At 36.7% G+C, this 25,782-nt stretch overlaps 1 protein-coding gene across 1 annotated transcript in view; it reads left to right on the forward strand.

Annotated features, from left to right (window-relative positions):
• Positions 1-2,833: 2,833 nt before the first annotated feature.
• Positions 2,834-25,782, forward strand: part of WDR72 (WD repeat domain 72) — a 189,525-nt gene continuing 166,576 nt past the window's right edge. Inside the window, exons 1-8 of the mRNA XM_060003747.1 lie at positions 2,834-2,986; positions 8,790-8,896; positions 14,961-15,039; positions 16,131-16,305; positions 16,967-17,043; positions 18,079-18,198; positions 19,195-19,340; positions 19,722-19,818. Of these exons, the coding sequence (XP_059859730.1) occupies positions 2,834-2,986; positions 8,790-8,896; positions 14,961-15,039; positions 16,131-16,305; positions 16,967-17,043; positions 18,079-18,198; positions 19,195-19,340; positions 19,722-19,818 (954 nt within the window). The remainder of the gene's footprint in view (positions 2,987-8,789; positions 8,897-14,960; positions 15,040-16,130; positions 16,306-16,966; positions 17,044-18,078; positions 18,199-19,194; positions 19,341-19,721; positions 19,819-25,782) is intronic.

Raw genomic sequence — 25,782 nt, forward strand, 5'->3', positions numbered from 1 at the left:
GGGAATCATAATGATCTTATTGAATACGGCTTTTTCTAGAAAGGAAAAATATCTACAAACTTCATGTATTTTGAATGACTAAATACCATTTGCAAATAACAGTCTGAAACCTTCTCTCTTATTCAGAAAAACAAAATGTGGAAATTATAAAAATGAACATTTGACTTTGTTAACCATAAAAGGTAGGAAATCCAAGCATTATGTCACGAATGCAATTTTGGTCTTTTTTGATATGTACCTAAATTTCAATCTATATTTAAATGTATAACATTAAAATAACACATCTAAATTTAATATTATGTCTTTCATTCTTAGGTATAAATTGAATTTGTCTTTATATATAATTAAATTGTATCAAAACCAGCTTTATAATACCTACTTTAATAATTACTAGATCTAAAATAATGATTTTTCTTAAAATTATTTTTCATTATACTATTCAAAAATAACAAAATAATAAATATGTATATGAAAGGGGTTCTGAGAGACTATTTTTGAAGAAAGGGACAAAAATCAAAAGGATGGGAAAGCTGATGGAACACCAGCTATCCCTTATAGGTCACACCTCACTCTTATCTGTATAGCACTTATACATGTCCAGAGCATTGTACTGTGATGTTACATAGTAATAAAGCCACTTCAGAAAAATTGGGGATATATATATACAGCTACATAATTGAGTAATTCATTTACATAGGTATTCTACCTGCAGGCTGTGAGCTTCTTGAAGGCCATTTATCTCATTCTAAGAATTCATTGTGATATTTTGGTAGGCTGCAGTCAAAAACTTGTGTAGAAATTATCTGAAAGTCACTTAAGAGTAAAGTTTGTATGTGTGTATATGTGTGTGTTTATATAATTATTTTGATAGCTATATTGATTATATAATAAATATTGATCATATTCCTTATATAAGTAACAAAATACAATATCAGAATCTAAAATGTTGTACTTAGTACTGTGACTTGGTACTGTGACTAGATCCAAATGAGGGAAATTTATTTGACCTTTATAATATAGTCTGTAATTTTATCCCTGTCTGTGGAAATGTTTCTTTTTTAATGTCCATTTTTTTCCCTCCAATGGAACTGTTTATTTTAAATTGTTTTCAATTAAGCCAGATTTAGAAATCATTTAAGGGCCTGCAAACATCTATCCATAGTTTTGTTTTAGACATTCCAAAATATCATTCAGGCACTCAAATTTGGAATATAATTATAAATTGGGGGCTGTGTTAGAGGTTTATAATCCCTTTTCAAAGATTTTACAACTTGTCTAGACATATAATTATTTGAAATGGGACAGTATACTTCTGTCAAAGGCATGCCTTTCTTCTCCACATCACAGACTTTTCCTCTAGCTTAAAGATTCTACAATAGACTGTTTTGTCCTTTGAGGTTTATTTATTTTAATTTATTCATTTTATTTTTGGCTGTGTTGGGTCTTTGTTGCTGCTCGTGGGCTTTCTCTAGTTGCAGCCTGCGTGCTTCTCATTGCAGTGGCTTCTCTCGTTGCGGAGCATGGGCTCTAGGTGCGCGGGCTTCAGTAGTTGTGGCGCACGGGGTTAGTTGCTCTGGGGCATATGGGATCTTCCCGGACCAGGGCTAGAACCCATGTCCCCTGCATTGGCAGGCAGGTTCTTAACCACTGCGCCATGAGGGATGCCCCTGAGGTTTATTTTTGATTAGACATTTCTGGGGAATTGTACAGGGTCTCAGAAAACATGGATTTACTCTCTCTCTCCTGTTGATAGCAAAGCACCAAGTTTCTGGGGCTAATTTTAAAATTTTTCTGCCGAAAAAAAAAAAAAAAGAGAGAGAGAAAGTCTGAAAAACGTGACTTCTGAGATGTGCAACCTTGTAATCTGTTACTTATTCTCACTGTACTTGCTTAGTCTCTCAGAATCTCAGAATTAGAACTGATCCCAAGAGTTATCTATTTCTCATTGTTAGTTTTCTTGTAAGTGAGGGGGATCAGATTAATGATCCCCAAAGCCATTTCTTGCCTGAAATTCTAGATTATAGTTTATGAGTAGTATAATGATAGCATAGTACGTATAATTATACCTACATGCTTTTATTTGCATCGCTGGATTTATTCCCCATAAGAATACTGAGATGTAGGCAATGTAGGTGATGGTATCCTTATTTTACTGCATACAACTGTTATAATATGGAAATAAAGGTAATAAGTAGTAAAGCAGCCCTATATCTAGGTCTCTGAATACCAGATCTGTTTTTACTACATTTAGCAATCTGGACTGTTCACGATGAACTCTGGTTGAGATCTGATTTCTTGTGGTTTGACCTTTGTGCTTTTTGTTTTCTTATTTGGATGTGTCAGGAATCTTATGACTATTAAGGATTTTAATACGCTTACAAAAATATTTACTTTTTAATAGCAAAGTTCAGATATTTGTTACTTAGATGAGGTGACATTTCTGGGGAAAGAGAGTCTGCAAAGTTGTCTTCAAATTATAGTGTGTAGATAACTCTATTCTTCTTGAAAGGCCTAGCTGGACTTTGGTGTGATAGTCAGAGCTGGGTGTGGGGTGGGTAGACTATTCCTATCCTTCTCTTGGTTAGCATCAATCATCAAGAATTGGAATAAAAATCATTCTTCTTTGACTAATTAACAATGGGCATGGTAATTTCAATGTCTGACTACATTCTTCTCTATTTGACGGGGACACACCTTTCTCCACAGCTCTCGGAGAACACATTGTTCAAGTTTGTGTCATCATAAACATTTATGAGATGATCAATTTTCAAAATTTACAAATGATAACTGTGTACACGTCTTCCCATCTCTATGTGTCCAGGATTCCTTTACCATGAGGTCCTCCCTACAGGCGGTGGCACTCTGGGGAAGGAAGGCACCTCCTCACAGCATCACTGCCATCATGATCACTGATGACCAGCAAATGCTTGTGACAGGAAGTCAAGAGGGTCAACTCTGCCTCTGGAATCTCTCATCTGAACTAAAGGTTAGTGAAAACTATTACTATTGAAGCAGATAGAGCTCATAAAGTAAACACAGCGTGCTTTTTATACCTGCAATGACAGTGGAAGTTTTGCATGGTTGTTAAAAAGGTACTTACCAAAGTAATAAATGGGTTTTACTTTTGAATTTGGAAAAATGAAGTATTATATGATGGATCAAGATCATATGTGAAAATTATATTATGAATAGCACCAATCTTAGCTACCAGTTAAGTGTTATCATCCTTTAAGCTATGCTGAGTTTTACTATTTTTTATCCTGAATTACATGTTTAAGTAACTGAAGTACGCACATGTAAGTATAATTCTAAAAGTTATGGCTCATTAATCTAAACAAAGGGCACCCTTGAAAACCACTATTAACTAAATGAGTAATATTTAAATTATCTGGGTGTTTCTGCCAGTTTGGCCTTCTTGCCATTCTTTTTTTTTTTTTTTTTTTTTTTTGCGGTACGCGGGCCTCTCACTGCTGTGGCCTCTCCCTTTGCGGAGCACAGGCTCTGAACGCGCAGGCTCAGCGGCCAGGGCTCACGGGCCCAGCCTCTCCGCAGCATGTGCGATCTTCCCAGACCAGGGCACGAGCCCGTGTCCCCTGCATCGGCAGGCGGACTCCCAACGACTGCGCCACCAGGAAAGCCCCTTCTTGCCATTCTTTTAGTCTCTGCTTGCCTGTGATTTTTACAGGTCACATCGAAAAGCTCTAAATCCAATTTACTATTGTCGTCCTCCTATTTCAGAACCTGACCTCACCTAGGATTTGGCCCATTGATTAGCAATTAATTGTCCTTGTCCCAACTCATAAACATTTAACATATTGGAATAGATATTTGCTTAGCTCTAGGAGCCTCTAGACCTAATTTGAACACTTAAACTAATGATGTACTTAAAGTATACTGCCCTCATTAGGAAGCCTTTTAAAGATCAAAGACTATTTTTAGCCTTTAAAGTTTGTCACTTTAAAACCTAAATTAACAATTAATTGTAATTCTGTTTTATAGTGTAATTAATTAACATCTGTCATCACTGAGCAGTTACACTACAGGACTGCCAAAAACTGCAAGCAGACCAGCTCAGCTCAATGTTTATGAACATTCCTAAAAGAAGGACTGGGTATTATTGCAACAGCTGAGCTTTGAAATTGGCCCTTGCCTTTATTATCTCTTACAGTCAAAACTTAAGATCCTAAATGGCTTAAACTATCTTGCTACTTTTTTTAATGTTGGAGTGTAGTGTTTCCTGGCTGAAGTAGTTGTCTTGTAATATGTAGGTTGCTATAAGCTTAAGAAATTTGGAATCCTAGCATCTATATCTTTTTACGTATGTTCCTGGTATTTATTCAACATGCATTTATTGGTTGCATTTTATAAGTTAGGCAGTACGGTGGGAACCTGAGTTCAAACGTGAATGAGAAGACCTGGTACTGGCTGCCCAACTGGTCGCAGTGTCGTAGAGGAAGGACATAGGCTAGTAACTGCCGGTGCAGTTATGTTATAATACAGGGTGCTCTTTGTGGGGGTCAGTCTGTACTTCATCTTCAGTGGGAATAGTTATTTCATGCTTTTCTTAGGAGCAAGTCTTCTGCTCGGGGTTAGAGCAATGGGAAGGGCGATGCTATTGGCATCTAGTGGGCAGAGGTCCGGGATGCTGTAAACATTCCGTAGTGCACATGACAGCCCCTCACAGCAAAAAAATTATTCCACCCCAAATTCTAATAGTTGCTGATATTGAGAAATCACAGTTAGAAATATGAGGTGGGAATGGGAATCAGATTGGCAGGGGTGTAAGGAACAAGAAGAATCATTGAGAAGACTTAAGAAGGAGATTGGATTAGTTTTATGTTTTGGAAGTTCACTGTGAGGACATTGTGAAAAAGTTAGTAACACAAGTAAGATATTGATGAGTATGGGTGTGAGATTTTCCACATAAGAGTTTTCCTTAAGATTTTCTAGGGCTAATCATAGGACCAGAAAGAATGAACACCTTCTCTTAGTTTTCCTTTGAATCTTGCCCCTACATGACAATGGGTCAACTATTAGCAGGGAAGATTCTAGGCTTTTCAAAAAATCAGGGCATTTTTGAGTTCTCAACAAATCCTCTTGGTATCTGTAAGATAGTCAAGTGGGTGTTCCATCACTGATATTTTAATGCTTAGTAGTTTAATTTGATTTTTGTTTTAAAATATATAGATAAAGGAATAATTCAGCCAGAGGAAGAAGAACAGAGGCCTTGAAGACAAGAGAGATTTTAAGAGAGGTTATGACCACGTGGTTGATTGAGTGGCTGTAGGGCAGCTTGGGGCCGATGGGCATAGCAGGGGAAGACAGTAGGAAGGGGAGAAGGACACTGCAGGGAGGTGGGGTGTAAAATGAACTGGGAGCTCTTTCTTTCTTCCTTGTACTAAATGTGGAAAGCTTCTTCCCCTCTCCAAAAGGGTTTAGGTAAGAGAATAATCACGGTCTGTGGTCTTAAACGCTCACTCATCACCAAATAAAGTGGAAAAACAAACCTAAGGACACTCACTTATGCAGTCATTAGACGAACTACACAGATGCTTTTTGTCACAGGTGTAGATTCCTCCTTCAGGTTTCTCAGAGTCTAGTGTAGGAGACAGACATGTAATTAGGAAGCTGTAAAGTGGTGGGATACACACTGTCTCTGTGAATTTGACCTTACTTTGTATCTTATATAAGTAGAGTCATACAGTATTTATCCTTTTGCAACTGGCTTATTTCACTAAACACAATGTCCTCATACATGTTATAGAATAAGTCAGAATATCCTTCCCTTTTAAGGCTCAATAACATTCCATTGTATTTATATACCACATTTTGTTTATCCATTCCTCAGCGGACATTTGGATTGCTTCCAAACCTTTTGACCATTGTGAACGATGCTGCCATGAACCTGGGTGTATAAACATATGTTTGAGTCCCTGCTTTCACTTTTTTGGGCTGTACTTAGAAGTAGAACTGATGGATTATATGGTAGTTCTATTTTAACATTTTTGAGGAACTGCTAAACTGTTTTCTACAGTGGCTGCACCATTTTGTATTCCCACTAGCAGTGTGCAAGTGTTCCCATTTTCTCAACATCTTCACCAACACTTGTTATTTTCTATTGCTGTTGCTGTTTTCTTAATAGCCATCCTAATCGGTGAGAAGTGTGCTCTTCAAGGGAAAGACTTTCTGAGGGTGATACCTGAGCTGAATTCTAAAGGATGTATCAGACTTGAACAGGAAAAGCAGGTGGGAGGAGACTGCAGACAGAATGATAAGTGTGTGTGTGGAGGGCGGGACTATTTTGCCTTCAGGGAACTGGTGAAAGTAGTTGAGCAGACCTGGAACATAAAGGGCAAATTAGAGGTGATAGGCACATCTGGAAAGGACAGAGCAGACTCAACGTGGAATCTAACATGCTGAGGAGATTAGATTTTTTTTTTTTTTTAACTAGCAATCGCTAACACTTTGTGCTAATTTAAAGCAGTGGTAATATTAAGGGATTTTGAGGAGATGACATAATACTATTTTATTATATTTGTAATTTAGAATATCACTTGGTATTAAGGGCACATTGAAGGGGGAAGGAGATGAGGTAAGTCCCATACTACCAGGGACTTTGGGCAGAAGGCTTCTACAGTAATGTAGTCAGGAAAGTTCTTGACTATGAACTAAATCAGTGGCAATGGGAATGAAGAGGAGATGAAACCTGGAATGATATTAAGAGGAGAGTATGGACAGAACTCAGAAACCAGTTGGTTGTGAGCTAAAGGCGCAGGAACAGCCAAAGATACCTTCCAGATTTGGGGTTTGGGTGATGGGTAGGACTGCTAGAATGAGAGTATCATGTTTCTGTATAAGAAATAGAGAGGATTAGAGAATAGGAATAGGGAGGGAAAGAAGCTGATTTAAGGTCTGTACATCTTGGAGTATCCAAGCATTCATTAGGGGATTGTGTACACATCTCAGACTTTCCCTGTCCATGGGTGGTGGGACGGCGGGGTGCAGGGGAGCTGGAGAATAAATGTCTCCCTGTCCTGGGCTGCTCATCACGTATCTAGGTTAAGCATTCTGCTTCCAGGCTCAGGGTCTGACTCCCAAAGCCCTGTGCTTTCCCCAAAACTTTGTGAGGTCTGCCAATGGGGAGCTTCTGCAAGTCCCATGCTAGGAACTTCGTCACTTGGGCCTTTTGGTATTGATTGCTGGCATTCATCATACCTGTGAGCATAGCAAAAGGTGAACTCTGAACATTCTCTCAGGTATATTCTCTTATAGTATCGGTATGTTCTATTTTTCTTCCTGTTTTATACTCAGAAGGAAACACAACAGTGACAAAATGAAGAACAGCAATGTTGAGTAGAGAAAAAGAATAAAGGTCTTGGTCAAAATCTAGGTCTGTTATTTACCGACTCTGTAGTGTTGGGCAAATGACTTCTATTCTTCAAGCCCTAATTTCCTCAACTGTGAAATGGGGATTAAACCCTGTTCATAGTTGCATGAGTGCCTGGAATATGGTATATGCTCATCAAGTTGTGTGTTCTTTTCCCTTTTCTATTTGTGCTATGGTGGGAGTTAGGGGGACCAATGCTTCATAAAGGTGGAGCCCACGAATAGAAGTAAAGTTTTCCTGGATTTCATCATGGCAACGACTAGGCGTGATTGTAGAGGTTTTTGTTATTCTTCACAGCAGAATGTGTGATAAAATGAGGAGGTTATAGTGAATTGTCACAGCTCATTCAACTACATGTGAAGATTTAGTAGCAGAATGAAGACTTCATATGAAAGGCAATGGTGTTCTCTTCTGACATTTTGTCCATAGTGGATTTTCTCTGGAGGAGGAGTATCTTTGATTTGCCCTGATTCATTGCTTAATTTGGCCTGTAATATATAGGACAAGGGTTAAATTCATAGAATTACGCTTTCCCAAGTGTGATGATAGGGAAAGATAATATGTTGTTTTCTGAGATGGAACCTGTTTTTCCCAGGAGGAATGTAGAGAACTTGGATTGTAAGTGATTAGAACCAACTGCAAAATGCTCTATGTAGCACTAGAACTTTATTCTGATAACAGATCTTTTAAAGAAATAATTCTGATTAATATAGAAATAAGAGGAAGGCAGAGAACAGTTATGTTATGAAATAATTTGTTCTTATTGTTATGGTTGGATTATGAGGAACAGATTCCTTTCACACATGAGATAATGGAAGAATTAGTCCTTGGTGTCATTTTTAAAATTCACACATAGGAGAAAAAGTTGGCATTTTGCAATGGCATTTTAACTAAGTTGGCTTAGTTAAAATTTTATTTCTAATGTGGATAAGTTAATTTTTACTATTTCTGAGGCAGGAATTCAAATAAGGCGTTATAATGGTTACAAAAAGGGTAATATTTTCTCTGCATTATTTTGTAAACTCATTTCTGAATTCTGAAATCTGCACATAAATATGCTACTATTGTTTGAGGCACATTTTGTGCGTAATAAATGTCAACACTGATTTATTTGTATTCAAAACCTAGATGTTGTAAAACAGGTCCAGCAATCATCTAGGTTTCATGACAGATGCAAAACCAAAACCAAAAAAAATGTGTATAACACAGTTCCTTTACCTAGAAGTTTATTATCCTGGGGATTTTGATATGCCATATATCAGTTTTCCTGAAACTTATGTACAGCAAAAACATAATATAACAGCATTCCTAATTAGAATTATGAATAATTATATAATGTCATGTTATATTCTTCTACTAAAAAGTTTACAGCTATTTAAAAACTTACCCTCATCATTTTCAGATTTCGGCCAAAGAACTTCTTTTTGGTCATTCAGCTTCAGTGACGTGTTTGGCGAGAGCGAGAGACTTCTCTAAACAGCCCTTCATAGTTAGTGCTGCTGAAAATGGGTAGGTAAGATATGTGGAACTGTGCACCTGTTTCTGTTCCTTCTCCCTTTTTAAAAACTCTGATGGGATACAGAATTCTAGGGCTGAAGGAAACTTTAGTGATTAACATATTCCTTTTACATATAGGAAAAGTTAGATCTTGAATGGTTGAATAACTTGTGTAACAGTCCCAAGGAAAGTAATCAGTACTATGACTCCCAATCTTTAAACATCCCAACGTGTATCAGGCCTTGTGGCTGCCTCATTGTGTAAAGGATGTTGGCAAATGCCACCTATTATAGAACTGAAAATGGAAAAGTCTGGGGGCTTGTCTTTTTTCATGTAGTAACTCACTTTGAGCTATTAAGCAAATCCATGCAAGCCTTCATAGTTTCGTGAAACAATTCAGCAGTTACGATCTTTACGTTGTACACTTGTCTGATATCATTTTAAAACAGAGGAGAGGACTCACTTGTAAATGGGATGTGGGAGTGAGAAGGAGAAGGAACATAGTGATCTGGGTGTAGTTTCATGGAAGGAGGTTTGTTCCAATGAAACAGGACTTAGCTGTAGGAAAAAGCCCCACTGATGGAAGAGTTACTGTGAACTACTCTGCTGATGAGATGTTTGCCAAAGTATACTCAGGAATGCGGAATCCATTCAGCACGTGTTTGTGAATGAGGGATTGGGTTGCTGGTTGAAACAAGAAAATCTCCTCCATTTTTGTTTTTAACCCAAGGAGAAATTATATGGCTTAGAATTCTGAGACCCAAAAGAAGAATGAGGAATCAAGTGTCCAACTTTTAAAAATGGAATAGTTTAACAGAATGGCTAGTGGTACAGACATCAAAGAGATACCTATTCTCATAGCTTATAGCAAAGCCATAATTGTTATACTTAGAGAGATTGAACTTTGGATGAAGCTAAACTGAAATGTCCTAGTACATTCTTTTTAAACAACTGCTTAGCTTTCATACACTAGGGCTGCCTCGAAGCCTGCTACATAGGCTGAGATATTTATTCCCAATCTAGAGAATTTGGGGGATGGTTAGTTTTTCTGAGACTACTGGCACAGTTGATAAAATTAATAGCTGAGTGAGAAATAGATCTGAAAAGTGTAACTGAGTTCCACCTTGAGGTTTTTGTCCACAGTGGTCTAGCTCCAAAAAAGAAACTAGGAGTTAATGGACATATTCTTGATGATAGATGAATTCAGCTGTATAAGTCCTGGAAGTATGATTGTTAAAGGGCCAAGGAGTCTGGTTGGTCTTCCTTTTCCAAGATGATTTGAATTTTCTAGAAGTCTATTTCTTTGGGGTCTGACACCTTGCATCTATGAGATTCTCCTTAGGCAGTACCTACACTTTAGCTACTGCATACTTAGCAAATCCTAATTCAATCTGCTGAAACTTGTTAAAATTACTAGGCTTGACCTATTACTTCCTAAGTAACAATTTTTTTTTTTTTTTTTTTTTTTTTAGCTTTTAAAAGTCGCAGGAAGTGACCGTTGGCTTAGCATTTCTGCTTCCAACGTTGTCAGATTCATGCTGATCATGACTTGCTTCCTGACTTAGTTTTTCATTTTTTTCACTTAGTATTACTTCATCTATAGGCAAAAATCCTAATATTCAGGAATCCCAGTGAATTTCAGGATAAATGAAAGGAAATAAACACCTGGAACTTGATGTTGAAATGATGGAATGCCGAAGAAAAAGAGAAGAGCCTGAAAGTAGGCAATGAGAAAAAGCAGATTACTTTTAAAGGAAAGTTAATTAAACTGAGAGCTGACTTCTTAACAGTAAAATGAGAACTAGATAGCAGTGAAATATCTTTTAAAAGTTGAGAGAAAATATCTATCAACTTAGAGTTATATCTCTAGCAAAAACATCTTCAAAAAATTAGGGCAAAACAGTAATATTTAAGACAAATACTGAGAATGTTCACTGCCAACAGACCCTCTATAAGTAAAGAAATTCTAAATTATGTTTTTCAGTAAGAATAATGATTTCAGAAGGAAGATGTGATGGAAAAAGGAATATTGAACAAAACCCAGCAAAGTTTTAGAAAATTTAAATAAGCACAGATTATATTACAATATGGTTTATATGTACCTCCCATCCACCTCCCCCTCACATACACAAAATCCTAATCAACAAATGCATATCATAAGCGTAGTGATCAGACTCCACATGTTCTGGTGTTCTAGAGGTGGGTAAAGATGGTGATTAACCTTAGACTTTAAGCTAGATATACATGCTGACATTTCCAGGGTAGCTGCTAAGAGAACAGACAAAAGAAATAAAAATGAAAGAAACAGAATATATAACTTCCAATTTAAAAAAAGAAAAAGAATGTTGTTTAATCTAAAGGGGACAATAATAAATGAGACAAATAGCACAAAATAAGGTAATTGATATAAACCTGAATAAACCAGTAATCTCAATTGAGTAAAGGGACTAAGCCCATCAGTTAAATTACAAAGATCGTCAGACAATTTAAAAAACAAAAACAGCATAAGGATATATAAAAGTTAAAAGTAAATGGATGGAAAGAGATTTATTGGGCAAATACTAATGAAATTAATGTTAATATAGCCATTTTAGCATTATATTAATAAATATATATAGTTAATAAAACCTTAAGGCAAAAAAGGCTTGACATCGATAAAGAGAGTTATTACTATTAATAAAATTTCCAACTACCAGTAAGAGATGATACTAGAGAGATAGGCAGGCAGGCACCCAGCCTTAGAGTCTTCTAGGATAGTGTTCATCAAACCTAAGCCTGCATCAGGACCACTTTCAGAGGTTGTTTAAATACAGATTTCTCGGCCCCATTCCCGGTGATACAGGTTTAGTAGGTCTGGGCTGAGGTTCAAGAACTTGCATTTCTAACATGTTTCTGGAGAGTGCTATGCTGCTGGTTTAGAGGAAAATATTTGAAATAGTGGGTACCCCATATTTGGGGCAGTGAGAGAATGTGTAAGTTCAAGAATGACTTGGGAAACTCATTGGTGATGATACCATTCACTGAGAATGAGAACAAAGGAGGGAAGGTGTTATGCCTCATTTTAAGTACGAGGAGTGTGAAGTCCTGCAAGTCATCCAGGTGGAAACATCTAATTACTAGTTGTATGTGGAAATCTAGAGTCCAGTGAATAGGTCTGGGCTTCCAACATCATATAGTTGGTGCCTGCAGTCATGGGAGTAGATGACTCATCAAGAGAGAGTGTGAAATTTGAGAACGTAAGAAAGCCTAAGATACTAAGGAAAACCAACATTTAAGAAATGCGCATAAGAAGATGGGAGCTTGAGAATACCAAAGAAAACCCAAAAGTGTAACTGAAGACAAAAGTGAGTTTGAAGAATGTCATGGACTTGTAATTCAAGAGGGCAAACCAAGCATTCATATGTATCTCCTTTCCCTCTAGATGCTTCATTAAAATTTGAGCAAAACAATAACAGTGTTATAAGCACACAAATCTGAGAATAAGAATAGGGCCAAGAGAAAACAGTGTACTTTTTTTTTTTGCGGTACGCGGGCCTCCCACTATTGTGGCCTCTCCTGTCGCGGAGCACAGGCTCCGGACGTGCAGGCCCAGCCGCCATGGCCCACAGGCCCAGCCACTCCGCGGCATGCGGAATCCCCCCAGACCAGGGCACGAAGCCGTGCCCCCTGCATCGGCAGGCGGACTCTCAACCACTGCGCCACCAGGGAAGCCCAAAACAGTGTATTTTGAGAGATAGAAAGTGGATGAAAGAGTAGTGACTGATTTAGGTATCCACTGAACGAATTTTTATTGAAGCGCTCAAGTGGGGATGTACAGTTGAATAAGAAAGAAAGGCTCTTTCTCAAGGAGTTTTTAGGGGGAATATAATAATATTTTAATATTATATGTTATGGATTTTTTCCTGTGTGATTTTCTTTCCATTGAAATTTAAAAATTAAAAAAAAAATTGGAAATTGTTAAATTATTTTTTTATAATTGAAGGTGATTTAATCTATGTACAAAGTTGGGGAACAGTATTTGAAAAGAAAAAGAACAATGTTCATTTTAACAGTTAATTTTCATGTCTTCCTATTAGATACATAACTGAGCAGTTCCAGCTAAAATGCCAATGCTACTTTTGATATACAACAAATTTGCTTTTCTTTCTTTAATAGAATTGATTGGCAGGGAGTCAGTTTTTACTATGTGATATTTTTGTATTTTTTTCCAATTTAAGGTAGAAAATAAGATGATAAGCAAACAAACAGGGAAGGCATTAGAATCCAAGAGAGTTTAGAAACATTAGTATCACTGGGAGAGCTTTTATTGATGCCCAGGCTCCAACCTTAGAAACTGTGATTTAATTAGTCTGGCTTGATGTCTGGGTTGGGTCCCAGACATCAGTATTTTTAAAAACCTCCCTGATAAGTCTAACGTAGAGCCAGAGTTTTAGAACCACTGGTTTAGAGATAGAGTTATCTAGAAACAGGTTAACTGACCAGGAGCTTTGCAACACCCCACATGCCAGGACCACAACACAGAGCCATGAAATTAGAATCTCTGAGGAGAAATTTTTATATATTCACAGGTGATTCCTGATGCATAGCTAGAGCTGAGAACCACACTGATAAACTCAAATCTTTTGTAGAGCTAAAATTTTATATTGATGGCTGCTTAAAGTTCCATTTCTTTACATATATATATACATATATATATATATATATATATACACACACACACACACACACATATCCTTTGAGATATATTATTTCAATTTCTACCTTTTTCCCCAATCTTATTTTTCACACACAGACACACACACACACACACACACACACACACACACACACACACACACACACACTTTCCCCGTTTTATTGAGTTGCATGTCTTCTCAGATTACCTCAAATCCTTTCTGGTATACAGTTGGATATAAACAGAGAGAAATAAAATCACTATGAATATTTAGTTCTATATCTAGGACCTGGTTTTTCAACCTCAGCACTAATGACATTGTGGACCATGGCAGAATTCTTTGCTGTGAGGGACTATCCTGTGTGTTGTAGGATGTTTAGCAGCATCCCTGGCCTTTCCCCACTAGATGCCAGTATCGTGTTCCTAGCTGTGACAACTAAAAATGTCTCTAAGCATTGTCAAATGTCCTTTATGGGGGCAGAATCAGCCTAGGTTGAGAACCATTGATTTAAAGATTGATTTCCAGTGTTTGGCTAATAAAACCCCCAAAGCCTGCAAACACCAAATGCATATAGCATTTACCGTTATTGGTCCGTGTCTTTTGCTTCTTAATAGCAGCTCTCCCTTAAAGCCAATAAAGCTTTCATTTTTCTTCCTTGGAAAATTTTGCTTATGTGTTGAAACTGTCAAAACTGAAGAATATTACCAAACAACTCTGAAACAGCCGTTCTGGTTTTTGTGAACTGAAATCATACGGATTTAAACTGCCCTATACTGGATGTATTTGTAACTGTATTTCATAACTGTATCTGTATCTTTGTAACATCTGTGTAACCAAGTCAGAGTTTTCTAAACAATGAGAATTTTCTGACAATTTAGTGCCAAGGATGGTTTCAGGATTTCAGAAGCAAAGAAATAAAGCGTATCAATGATACACCAAATGTGGCCTCTTGGTGGCACTGTTTATTTTTATAAAAATGATACCTGAGCTCCAGAAGATGCAACACTTGATGTATTATGCTTTTCAGAATATGTAGTTTAAGTTCAATAAAATAAATGATTTTCAGGAAGATGCAGTTTCCATAGAAAGATTGTTGTACTGTCACTCTCCCAGGCTGTGATAGCTGCATCCCCACAATTTGTTGTAGGTCAGGTTGGCACTCAAGTAAGGTTTGTAGGCTGGTGGCAGGGTGTAATTACCAAAACAAAAAGACATAGATACAGCATGTCATCCCTGCTAATGACCACAACATTTTCTTGCCCAGTAATCTGTAACAAAAAGCCACATAAACGATCAAGCTGCCTTTAAGTGCAGCACTAAAGAAAAACTTGGTGGCACAAAAATTATTCCAGCCAATTGAGTGGAAATGACAGAGAATAATACAAAGTTATCTCTGCTAGGGAGATGTGTGTTTGGAATGTCACCAATGGACAGTGCGTGGAGAAGGCCACACTTCCTTACAGGCACACTGCAATCTGTGTAAGTATGTTCACTTCCTTGAGAACATCTCCAGATGATACAGCTCCTTCAGAGCATTTGCTAAGCACACATTTAAAGACATGTCTTTAGAGGGATTATTTTCTTGAATTTTTTTTATCATTAGAATAGAATACTGTCAGTTATCATCTGTTATTTTTGGCATTTTTCTTTCCCCAAAGTAACTATTCAACCAATTTTTTTTCTTATTCTTTCTCTTATTTCTGTATCTTTCTAACATAGACAAATTTGAAAAACAATTTCCTTATTTTTTCCTTAGTTACACTCACAAAACACACACGTGAAATGATTCCATTTTATTGACATACAGTTTTATAAAGCAAAAAAGTTTTTTTTTCTGCTTCCAGTTTAAACCTTTTTTGGATGGATAGGTTCTGAATTTCTTATTTATGAAAACAGAGCAAGAGGCACAGCTTTAATCTTTATAATAACTTCCCAATATTTAAAAGAGATTTTGGCTTTTGGTATGTGGACTCCAAGCATACGTAAGGTAGTCGCATGATTCCATGGTACTGACACTGTTCTTTATATTGTATGCATTGCTTTTAGCATTGATGACTTGCATTGAAACATTCATGAACTCCTTTCTGGGATCAAAACCTGAATAGCGAGAGAGCTTGTCAAGGGTAGATTATATTACTCAAACTTTAATAAAAGCCATTCTCAAAATCTATTTGGCACAAAAATTCCTCAAATGCTTTTCAAACATTTTTATTTCTTCTTAAGATGCAGCAGTGTTGCTAGGGTAAGAAACCTGGTTTTTGTTGTCCAGTTCTACATAGCATTTCAGAATTAATATAATTGTGAGCTTTCCATGATTTGGAATAAGATTAATTCTTCCCAAAAGAGTCCCCTTCTCCAGAAAAATGACCAAATGCAAGTCAGATAAACGGCAAAATTAACACTTCAGAAGTGTAGAATAATTGAACTAAAAGAAATTTTAATTGTTATTTAGCCTAATACCTTAGTTGAATAGATGATAAAATTAAAATCCAGAGAAGTCTTCACCGCAGCCAAAATTATGTTAATTGCTAGTGATAATTAAACTTTTGCTTTGAATTCAATTTGCATAGTATTACCACTGCTCATTCCGGATGATAGGAGAAGGCTGGCTTCTGTGTTGTGGAGAATATCAAGATGTTCTTATAATTGATGCCAAAAGTTTGGTTATTATTCACACTTTCATATCATCTCAGTCTCCGGATTGGATCAACTGCATGTGCATTGTTCACTCCATGAGAATTCAAGGTAAGAGTTAGGTATTATCTAACACTAGAGATAGCATATAAACATATCACCTTTGAATTATTTGTTAAATTAGTGGGCAAGAGTTCAGAATGCTTCTTTATGTTTACCTACTGGTAGGGATAGCTCTCTAAGCCAGATCAAGAAAAACTGAGAACATCCATCCCAGTGGTTCAAATCACTGGAAAGTCAGCAAGAGGTCATGAGGAAGTGGAAAGAGGAGACACTGTGTTTCCATGACCCAGTTCTGCTTTGATACATTTTAAGAGTGACGAGCAGGTGTTTGTTGTGGATTAACAGGACTCTTGGATTTGCCCTGCTGTATCTCCTGGATGTAGTAATGAAGAGAATTCAGTTCCTGTAATGAGGGAAGGCTGGCTCCTTACTTATTTCTGAAATAGGAAGGTGTAATTAGTATTGCCAGCGTGATGGTTTGCAATGTGGTTCTGCTTTTAGTGGTGCTCTCCTTTTACATGGGAGTCACTTTGAAATTGCAAAACAAATTTAGAATGTGATCTAAAATGTTTACTTTTTTAATTAAAAAAACAGCTGAGTATTTTCTACCTACATGCCCTGCATAATCCTTAAATGACTATGAAATGATCTTTAGAGTAACCAGTTATAACAGTGGTCAGCTTATATATGACCTTTGTTGTTTTTACAGAAGATTCTCTCTTGGTAGTGTCAGTAGCTGGTGAGCTCAAAGTATGGGATCTCTCTTCATCTATCAACAGCATTCAGGTTGGCTTGTGAAACTATCCTTTATTCTCCAATTTCAAGCATATGTATTGACATTTTTAAAATTATAAGAGTGTTACATTCTCATTGTTAAAAGTCCAAATGATGTAGAAGTATATAAGTTTTACGTCCATGTACTTTTTCCCTATCTCTCTTCTAAGTTGTGAGCATTGGTAACAATTGCATGGTATCTTTCCAACCTTTTCTCTGTATGTATACAAATGTTTTTATCTACACGCATATGCGTGCGCACACACACACACACAAACATTGATTATAATTTAATTAAAAAAATTCATCGTGGAATATTTCCCTGTCCCTTACAGCAGAAGACCCCATTTCTTCTGGCTCTTTGTGAGCTGTGGCAATGGGGGTAACATACACTGGGAGTCCAGTATATTCACCTGCTCCCTAGCATCAGGCTACAAGTCGAGGTGATGGACAAAAGAACAGTCATAGAATTTGTGCGGTTGACAGAACTGTTTCAACTGCCCCATACTCTGGACTATCCTCTAGAATTTCTTGGTTGGGAAAACCTGGGAATTGTGTTGGCATACTGAGCCCAAAAAACACACACCCAGTATTATCAGAAACTTATTGAGAACATAGTATTGCAGGTGTTCTGTGCTGGCTACGCTTTTGTCTTTTCAAAACATTTTGTTTGTTTTTCTATTTTAGCAATTAAGATACTGCAAAGGTTTTTTAAAAAATTATTTTCCTTTTTTTTGTTTTATCTTTCTGCCATATCTGAAAGTAACTTATTCATATCTTTATATTCTCAGTATCCTGCAGCAAATTTCCCGACAGAATGTTTGTTGAATGATTGTATATAATGAATTCTTGAATTCAAGTGGGTTTCCTTTTCGTGGTTTCTTTTGCAAAGTAACTTTCTTAGTTCAGAAAACTCAAAAGGAAAGTTGGGTGCTTTTTTATAATAACAGTGTGATCTACTTCAGGTTTAGAGGGGAGCAGTCTTCTAATACAGTTTTATATAAATTAACTAGAACTAGTACTAAAACCTTTTTATTCCTTTTGAAGGAAAAGCAAGATGTTTATGAAAAGGAATCCAAATTTCTTAATTCCCTGAACTGCCGAACAATACGATTTTGCACGTATACAGAGAGACTTCTACTGGTGGTATTTTCTAAATGTTGGAAGGTATTATAAAATAACATAATAAGTACCAGTGATACACAAATGTAATTTGATTTTTATCTTGTTCAGTGCAACAATTATAAGAATATGTTTTAAATATGATACAAACTTTTTATAATATTATTACCGCAGCAGGGAATTACTTGTCTTTTATGACTGAATTTTATCAGTTTTCCTCTCACTACACTGGGTAATTTTCCTTCCCAGGATATTGTATATATAAAGTATATCCTAATTTTATTAATAACAAACTATTATAATAGTGAGCATTTGTCTCAGATTATTTTAAAGAGTTGATGCCTGCACTTTATAGTTAAAAAGAAAACTAATACTTTTCACCTACATACATTGGTCTTATTTTTATATTTTTTTTCTTTTTCTGCTTTGTCACTACATTTGTTTTTAGGGACTATATACATTCTTTTCTTGTGAATATATTCACTGACATCTCCAAGAAGAAAGGAAAGCTAAGTTACTATCATTTGATAGCATCCTTTTTTTCTCTAATGTTTCATATACTTGGCTCAGTTAACAAAACTATATTGTCTTACTTAAAGGCTTATATTTTTGAACTAAAATGTAAAGTAGATGGTTCAGCATGTACTTCAGGATTTCTACTGTATCAACTTCTTTTGTGTGTAATAAATTTTTCAAATGTTCAGGTTTGACTATACATATGGAAAGAATAAAATTGCATAGAAAATTTGGGATTTTTGGTCTCTGTGCATAATGGGCACATTCTGGAATGATACTGTCGGATGGTTTGTCCACTGAAACCTACCTAGGATAAATGCGAAAAAATAAGTACTAGTGAAATATTATCTTGGTCCATGAGTATAGTGTGGCCTGTTATGATACTTAATACTTAATATTAATAATTGATATGTTGTTGCATTAACACTGTTATCTAAATAGTCTTGATAAGCATAATTTATCTTTCTCCTCGGTAGATTAGATTGGAAGCTTCTGTTAATGGGCATCATTCATTCTGTATTTTAGGTTTACGATTATTGTGATTTTTCTCTTCTTTGGACTGAAGTTAGTGGGAGCGGGCAGTTCTTTGCTGGTGGAGAGGTGCTTGCTGCTCACAGAATCATCATTTGGACAGAAGATGGTCACAGTTATATCTATCAGCTGCTGAACAGGTGGGCTCAGATGGGAGCAGCATACAAAACATTCAGGTAGAAAATGAACTTTGGGAGGTTTATTATGGAAAAATCCCCACATGCTGCCCATGATCAAAAACCAGAACAAAACAACTTTGGCACTAGAAGATTTACTCTGGGCTTGGTAGGCTTCAGCCTTTGTATAAAACAGCAGGGGATGAAGGAATGAGATTAACCATGTATAACTTGTACAGCTGGTGCTGGGTTTTCAAAAAGTCACTTGTAATTATTAACCCAACAATTTCTAACTAGAGTTTAGAAACTTGAATGGTACCATCCGGCTTTTGAAAGTGGGAGGGGAAAAAAACGAATAAAGAACCCCAAAGTTCTAAACTTTGCTTTTTATTTTTCACTATGCAGTGGGCTTTCAAAAAGCATATACCCTGCTGATGGAAGAGTGCTTAAAGAGACCATTTATCCTCATTTACTGTGCTCTACTTCTGTGCAGGAAAATAAGGTAATGCAAGAAAAGAATGACTGCCTCAAAGCTGTTACACTCCACTTCTCAGATAAGTGTTGCTTTGTCTGTAACAGAGTCTGGCTTGAAAAAATTGAATTGAAGAATCACATCAAGTTGTTAACGAGAAAATTAAATCTAATTGTTAATGGCTACTGAAGAAAACTTTGCCTTTAGAGAAGCTATTTTTTAAGTCTGCTTAACTAAACAATACATATTTATTATGGAATAATTATAAATGATAAAAAAGGAAGAATTAAAATTTCTAATTTTACCACCATACATATTCAATATGAATATTTTTATTTTTTATATTTACTTATTTTAATTGGAAAATATTCAAATATTTGAAAGGTTGTAAGAATAGTACAATGACCAGTCACATACCCTTTACCTAGATTCACCAATTGTCACCATTCGCCGTATTTATTTCCTCTCCCTCTCTCATTCTCTTTCTCTCTCTCTCTCCCCCACCATATATATATGCATACACATTTTTTCCACTGACCTTTCTAACAGATAGTTTGATACAAAGTTATTAACATTTTGATGTATCTACTTCATTTTTTAAAGTTTATCAAATGGCTTATATCCTGCTTTTTTTTATTCTTAAGGAAGCTGGATATTGAGATCATTTTCACATGCATTTAGCTATTCTTCTGAATAAATTTTCTTGTTACAACAAATATAACTATGATTCCTGGCAGAGAGTTGAGGATGTAATTGTGGGTTTTCACTTGACTGAATTATATCTTTGACACTCTATGAAGCCTGAAAATTTAAGCAGTTAGTTTACTTTAGTGTCAATGAAAGTGGTTTTTTTTAACCTATTGGACTTAGTCATCAGTTAATTATCCAAAAGGTATTTCATGGAGAATGGAGGAGTTTTGAATTATTGATGTGTCAAACAACGAAGCATGTTACGTTTTACAGTGATGGTTTGCTTAATTAGGCAGCATAGCTGCTGCAAATCCTATGGTTCAGTATCACCTCTTTAACATATCTGTGAGGTTTTGTTGCAAAAACTTGATTAAGACTGTCAGCCAAAAATTAGAACTCCAAGTGCCACTAGGGCATAGGCAAACTTTAGAGTTATGGTGTGGAACACTATTTCTAAAGTCATTCGTGGGTTGCAATAGAGCCTTGTTTTGCTGTTGATCACAAAAGCTTTATTGTGGTTTACTCAGAAAGGCATTTTAAGTTATTTTTTAAAGGACTTGCCCTTTTTTTCCTTTTTAGCTCCCGAATGCATTTTTATAAAGCACAGTCTGCCCTAAAAGCTAGATATAAGAAATGTCCTTTAGGAGCTTCTAGTCTACTGCAAATATCAATGCTATACATAACTATGAGGAAAAAGAACAGCGATTACAAATTAACTTAAAAAAATACTAATCTTATGGGAAGCCACCTTGCTTTGTGTCTCAAAAGGTGAAGGCAGGGCTTCCCTGGTGGTGCAGTGGTTGAGAGTCCACCTGCCGATGCAGGGGACACGGGTTCGTGCCCCGGTCCGGGAAGATCCCACATGCCGCGGAGCGGCTGGGCCCGTGAGCCATGGCCGCTGAGCCTGTGCGTCTGGAGCCTGTGATCCACAACGGGAGAGGCAACAATAGTGAGAGGCCCGCGTACCGCAAAAAAAAAAAAAAAAAAAAGGTGAAGGCATAGATTTGTGAGTCTTCTGTCGATGTATAATTCTTGTTTAGACAACCACAGTTGTTTCTGTATCTTAAAAGTGGGAAGTACTTGGAAGCCAGTGAAAATGAATAGAATAATCTGAAACAAAAAGAAGCTGGTCTACTCATCCGTAGACCTTTGCTTGCCCTTTATCCGGCCAAGAAACTAAATTCAGACCTTGTTCTCCCTATTCAAAACATCACCAATATTCACTAAATATAAGACTTCTTACTGTTTCATGCAGTTACAAGGTAATGAAGGCATTTTCATGGTGTCGGGAGGTGAGTTTGAGAGATACAATGAACTTAGAGAATTATGCTCTGTAAACATGTTTTTTGGAGTGATGCCACAGAATTAAATCCCAGTGTGTGACAGTAACATGTTCTCATGTGATGCCAGGAACTTACCTGCTGATGGAGTTGTAGTAGCAAAAATGGGGACTCCTCCTTCATTCCAACAGCTTTAGGAAAGTCTCCCTAGCTTGAAATCATAGCTGATGATCACTGAAACTTGTAGTAGGGGTCCTGGCTGCTGAGGCAAGGAACTGGGCTTCCCAGGGTCTTAGCTGTGGAGTAAGATAGCAGTGTTGAGGTGGGAGTAGATGGGATAGAAACAGCCTGAGGATTGCAGATAAGGAATTTGGAAGCGTGAACTATGAGTAATGACAATGACGATGATGATGGGTAACTTTTTTTTTCAGTCCTTATTATCGTTAAACATACGCACTGCCTTATTTACACGAGTTTCCACCATGACCCCATTTTGAAACTGATGTTCAGGAAGGTTAATTCCCAGGATTTGAACCTAGGCAGTTTGGCCCCAGAGTCTGGGAATGGACTTTTGAGTGAGTTTCTCATTTGTTTTGAGAATGGATAATAAGAATGGTTACTGCTTATTGAGTATGTCCCAAATGCCTGGAACCATACTAAGCACCTTACCTTTATCAACTCATTAATCCTGACAGTAATCCCATATAGTAGGTGCTTTTATTTATTAGCCTTCTTTCACAGTTAGAGAAAATGAGATATAGAGAGGTTAAGTAAATTGCCTAAATCAAGTAATTGGCTCTTTTAATAGAGTTAGTATGTGCTAAAACCAGGATTTGAATCCAGGCATTTACCACAAGATAATTGTTTTTTTTTTTGCTTTTTTTTTAAGAGTCTTTTTTTTTTAACATCTTTACTGGAGTACAGTTGCCTTACAATGGTTTGTTAGTTTCTGCTGTATCACAAAGTGAATCAGCTATACATATACATATATCCCCATATCCCCTCCCTCTTGCATCTCCCTCCCACCCTCCCTATCCCACCCCTCTAGGTGGTCACAAAGCACCGAGCTGATCTCCCTGTGCTATGCGGCTGCTTCCCACTAGCTATCTATTTTACATTTGGTAGTGTATATATGTCAATGCTACTCTCTCACTTCGTCCCAGCTTATCCTTCCCCCTCCCCCTGTCCTCAAGTCCATTCTCTACGTCTGCATCTTTATTCCTGTCCTGCCCCTAGGTTCATCACCTTTTTTTTTTTTTTTTTAGATTTCGTATGTGTGTTAGCATACAGTATTTGTTTTTCTCTTTCTGACTTACTTCACTCTGTATGACGGACTCTAGGTCCGTCCACCTCACTATAAATAACTCAATTTCATTTCTTTTTATGGCTGAGTAATATTCCATTGTATATATATGCCACATCTTCTTTATCCATTCATCTGTCGATGGACACTTAGGTTGCTTCTATGTCCTGGCTATTGTAAATAGTGCTATGAACATTGGGGTGCATGTGTCTTTTTAAATTATGGTTTTCTCAGGGTATATGCCCAGTAGTGGGATTGCTGGGTCATATGGTAGTTCTATTTTTAGTTTTTTAAGGAACCTCCATACTGTTCTCCATAGTGGCTGTACCAATTTACATTCCCACCAACAGTGCAAGAAGGTTCCCTTTTCTCCATACCTCCTCCAGCATTTATTGTTTGTAGATTTTTTGATGATGACCGTTCTGACCGGTGTGAGGTGATACCTCATTGTAGTTTTGATTTGCATTTCTTTAATGATTAGTGATATTGAGTATCCTTTCATGTGTTTGTTGGCCATCTGTATATCTTCTTTGGAGAAATGTCTATTTAGGTCTTCTGCCCATTTTTGGATTGGGTTGTTTGTTTTTTTGATATTGAGCTGCATGAGCTGCTTATATATTTTGGAGATTAATCCTTTGTCAGTTTCTTCATTTGCAAATATTTTCTCCCATTCTGAGGTTTGTCTTTTCCTCTTGCTTATGGCTTCCTTTGCTGTGCAAAAGTTTTTAAGTTTCATTAGGTCTTGAGAAAGAAAAACAGAGCTGGAGGGATCAGGCTCCCTGACTTCAGACTGTACTACAAAGCTACAGTAATCAAGACAGTATGGTACTGGCACAAAAACAGAAATATAGATCAATGGAACAGGATAGAAAGCCCAGAGATAAACCCATGCACATATGGTCACCTTATCTTTGATAAAGGAGGCAAGAATATACAATGGAGAAAAGACAGTCTCTTCAATAAGTGGTGCTGGGAAAACTGGACAGCTACATGTAAAAAAATGAAATTAGAACACTCTCTAACACCATACACAAAAATAAACCTAAAACGGATTAAAGACTTAAATGTAAGACCAGACACTATAAAACTCTTAGAGGAAAACATAGGCAGAACACTCTTCTACATAAATCACGGCAAGATCCTTTTTGACCCATCCCCTAGAGAAATGGAAATTTAAAAAAAGTAAACAAATGGGACCTAATGAAACTTAATTCACTGTTAATGACTATTTTAATACCTCTTGGAGGACAGGTACTTCTTGTGATGGGTACTGGGTACTGTGACGAAAAATCAGAATCACATGATAAGGGGCTTTGAGGGAGTTTTCATGTGAACTAGAGAGGAAACTACTGGAAAGGAGGAGGATTGAGGTGTCAAGGAGTGGGTGTGAGCAAGTGAGGAGTGGTAGTACAGAAGTGAGCGTAGAGGGAGTAACAGCGTATGGGGAGCATGGGCTGTAGGGGCAGCACATTTTGCTGGGAGGGAGGAGATGTGCTGCAACCAACTTCAGTAACCACCCAGCCTCTCTGGAGCATCATCCTCATATCAAAATCATGAGAGAGCTGGACTACTCAATTTTAAGGTTCCCAAAGGTTGAGAGAGTTTGAGAAGCCAATCTACCCAAGTTTTATTGTACCATTTCTAACACCTACAAAAATGGTGGCCTTGAGAAGTATAAGACCCCAAAGTGCCTTCTGAATCTTTAAAGAAAATATATTATTCAGAGAACTCACTTCACTGGAACTGTTTTTCTTCAATGATCTCATTTCTTGGGACTATAGAGGATTACATATCTTGGTCTTGAATTAGTTTCTTATTCTCCTCTCGTCTTAGTTTCCTTATCTCTATAACAGAAATAATAATAAAGTTTATTTACTATGTAGCTTTGTTGTAAGGATTAAATGTAGCAATATTTGGGCCCTTAATATTCTCTAGAGATACGTTATAGAATTTTTCCACTAAAATAACTAAGTCTGGACCTTCAAACATGTGCTTTCTGACTAGAAACTATCACTTTCTTAGGCTTCTTTAATTCTAGCACCAGCAGTTGGCTTTCTTTTCAGGGTGCCTTTTATTTGTACATCAAAAGAGGGTTTTGTTTTTGTTTTTGTAATCACTTAATCATTTTGATCCCTTGTGTGTAATCTCTATATACAGGTCTGCCCAAAGAACCTCTACACTGCACTGAGGTACTAGGGAGATTCTGAACCCATTCACTAGTGAAAGTGTATCTTTAAGAGCTCTGGTACCCAATATTCATACTGTGCCACAACAAAACTATATATTTATATATATAAATATATTTATGTTAATTATAACATATACATTTATTTTTACTAGTATCTATCTACCTATCTATCTATCTATCTATCTATCTATGTAAGTTATGAATTCATTTTTCTTTGTGGCCATTTGGGAAGTTTAAAATCAAGTATGTTAAATCTGAAAAATGGTCAAAAGAAAGTAGAAAGCATAATAATACCACAAAATTACCACACAAATATTAGCTGTTGCTATTTTAACTGACAATTGGAACTGAAGGGATCATAAAGAAATCAGACCTCCTCAGTGGACAGTACAGCACTGTCATCAGGACGTGGGCTCTTGAGTCAGAATTACTGGACTCAAAAGCCCACTGCCATCTATATCACCTTAAATAAATTAACCTCTTCCCTCTCAGATTATTCATCTGTAAAATGAAGAAAATGATAGTACCAACTT

The sequence above is a fragment of the Delphinus delphis genome, chromosome 2 (genome assembly GCF_949987515.2).
Source record: "Delphinus delphis chromosome 2, mDelDel1.2, whole genome shotgun sequence".
NCBI lineage: Eukaryota > Metazoa > Chordata > Mammalia > Artiodactyla > Delphinidae > Delphinus > Delphinus delphis.